This window comes from Theobroma cacao, chromosome 1 (assembly GCF_000208745.1).
Source record: "Theobroma cacao cultivar B97-61/B2 chromosome 1, Criollo_cocoa_genome_V2, whole genome shotgun sequence".
Lineage (NCBI taxonomy): Eukaryota > Viridiplantae > Streptophyta > Magnoliopsida > Malvales > Malvaceae > Theobroma > Theobroma cacao.
The window spans coordinates 4,148,811-4,150,727 of NC_030850.1; the positions used below are offsets into that span (position 1 = coordinate 4,148,811).

At 41.8% G+C, this 1,917-nt stretch overlaps 1 protein-coding gene across 1 annotated transcript; it reads left to right on the plus strand.

Moving 5' to 3' along the window:
- LOC18611395 (uncharacterized protein At5g65660) lies at positions 812–1,917 on the plus strand. The gene is made up of 2 exons (XM_007047630.2): positions 812–1,242; positions 1,360–1,917. The coding sequence occupies exons 1-2, from the start codon at positions 1,015–1,017 to the stop codon at positions 1,525–1,527; spliced, it is 396 nt and encodes a 131-aa protein (XP_007047692.2). The 5' UTR covers positions 812–1,014; the 3' UTR covers positions 1,528–1,917.

The window sequence follows — 1,917 nt, forward strand, 5'->3', positions numbered from 1 at the left end:
ATAACAACGCTCTTCTGTAGCTGTAGGACCATGACCCCAGTCCCCTCTCATCTGACAAATGGCAGAGCTTGATTATAAAGGTTGAGCTTAATATCAACAAAAAAAAAAGTCAAGTACAATCCTTTGTCTAGGCAAACTGAACTCACATGGGAAAGCAGCAAAGAATGACTTCGGTTATAGACATGAGGCTAGTTGCAAAGGTGGAATGTTTGTAGATTTCTTCAAGTACAAACAGTTGACAAAGTAACAATCCTTACAGCACGATTGAATCACAAGTAGCTACAGTTGGTTACAAAACAGCAAGCCACAACTCACGAGCAGTAGTTGGTGCCGTCCAGAGAATGGCAATTGATAAGCAGTTCTCTTTACAAAAGCACGAAGAAGAAAAAAAGTAAAAAGGGGAAGACCGATTGATAAGCAGTTCTCTTTACAAAAGCACGAAGAAGAAAAAAAGTAAAAAGGGGAAGACCGGCCATTGCTAAAATCTCAAGTAGCCAGCTAATAGACCTTTTTTTTCCCCAAATTTCCCACTTTTGCTTTCACATCTTTTCACACACACACACCCCTCTCTCTCCTCGCTCAATTTTTTTCTTTCCTATATTCCCCAGCAAACAAGCAAAACCGAAGGGGCTTTACTGCTTTAGCTTTTAAGTTTTGTTTTTCTTCTTCTTCTTCGTGGGTTGCACCCTACAATTGGACCCCACCTTACTCCGTACCATGGCCCGGACACATAGGACATTTTCGGTGTGCCTTTACACGTACACACCAAACCAACCTTCCCCTTCATTTTATAAATCATCCTCCCTCTCGTTCCCCTTCTGAAATTGCCTTCCTCCCCTCTCCCACCCCCCAAAAAAAATTCACTTATCCTTCAATGCCATAATTTTTTGCATGCTCTTCACCGCTAGTTCTTTGCTCCTTTCACACATATGAGAAAAGGAACAACACCGCCAACTACAACAGCGGCAGCAACGACAAGGACTAGCAGTAGTTCATCAAGGAAGAGTACATGTGATGGAGAATCAGGATCTTTCCCCACCCCACGTGGATGCGTCTCGACCTTCCCTCGGGTTCCCTCTTGGCACAGCTCTCCTCTTAATCATCATATTCAGCTTGAGTGGCATCTTCTCCTGCTGCTACCACTGGGACAAGCTCAGATCACTCCGCCGCTCTATCTCCGATGGCACGGGTCCGGATGCGGACATCGAAGCATCGCCCTCCAAATCTAAGCCTGAGTACATGGTAAATTTTCTCTCTCTCTCTCCCTCAGAAATTAACATGAAGATTTACTGCCATGTAAGAGAAAAGTTTCTTGCTCTTTGATACTCAGCCTATCTTTGGTTTTTTCTTTGTATTCAGGATTTAAAGGAAAACCAAAGCCAAAGCTTGCCTGTGTTAATGCCAGGAGATCAGATCCCCAAGTTCATAGCATTGCCATGTCCATGTGAACCTCCACGGCCAGACAAGGTTGAAGTAAAAGTGCAAAAGCCGCCCAAGCCGCCACGTTTTCCAGTACCTTTGTATTAGCAAATTGACAATTTGTTGTATATATTGGATCATTAGATTATTTTTTCTTTTTCAACTTGCGTTTTTTGGGGAAAAAACCAAAAAAAAAGGGGTGGGTGGGATATTTACCATCTCTGGAATCCAGGTAGAGCAGGTCAATTTGTATAGTGTTCGCTGTTACAGTTTCTTGCATGCCAAGTGTATTAGGGTTAGTGAATTTATTATGCCATTATTCCGAGATGGAAGAAGATTCCAATCGTTTCAGTTGGAAAATGAAATGGTTTAATGAAGTTCTTATCCATTACCCAAAACTTCAAAAAGAAAAAAAAGGAAAAAGAAAATATCCGTATATCCAGTTTGAGATGTCACTGCTCAGTTTATAGATTGTACTTGATTGTCATAATTGTTCCA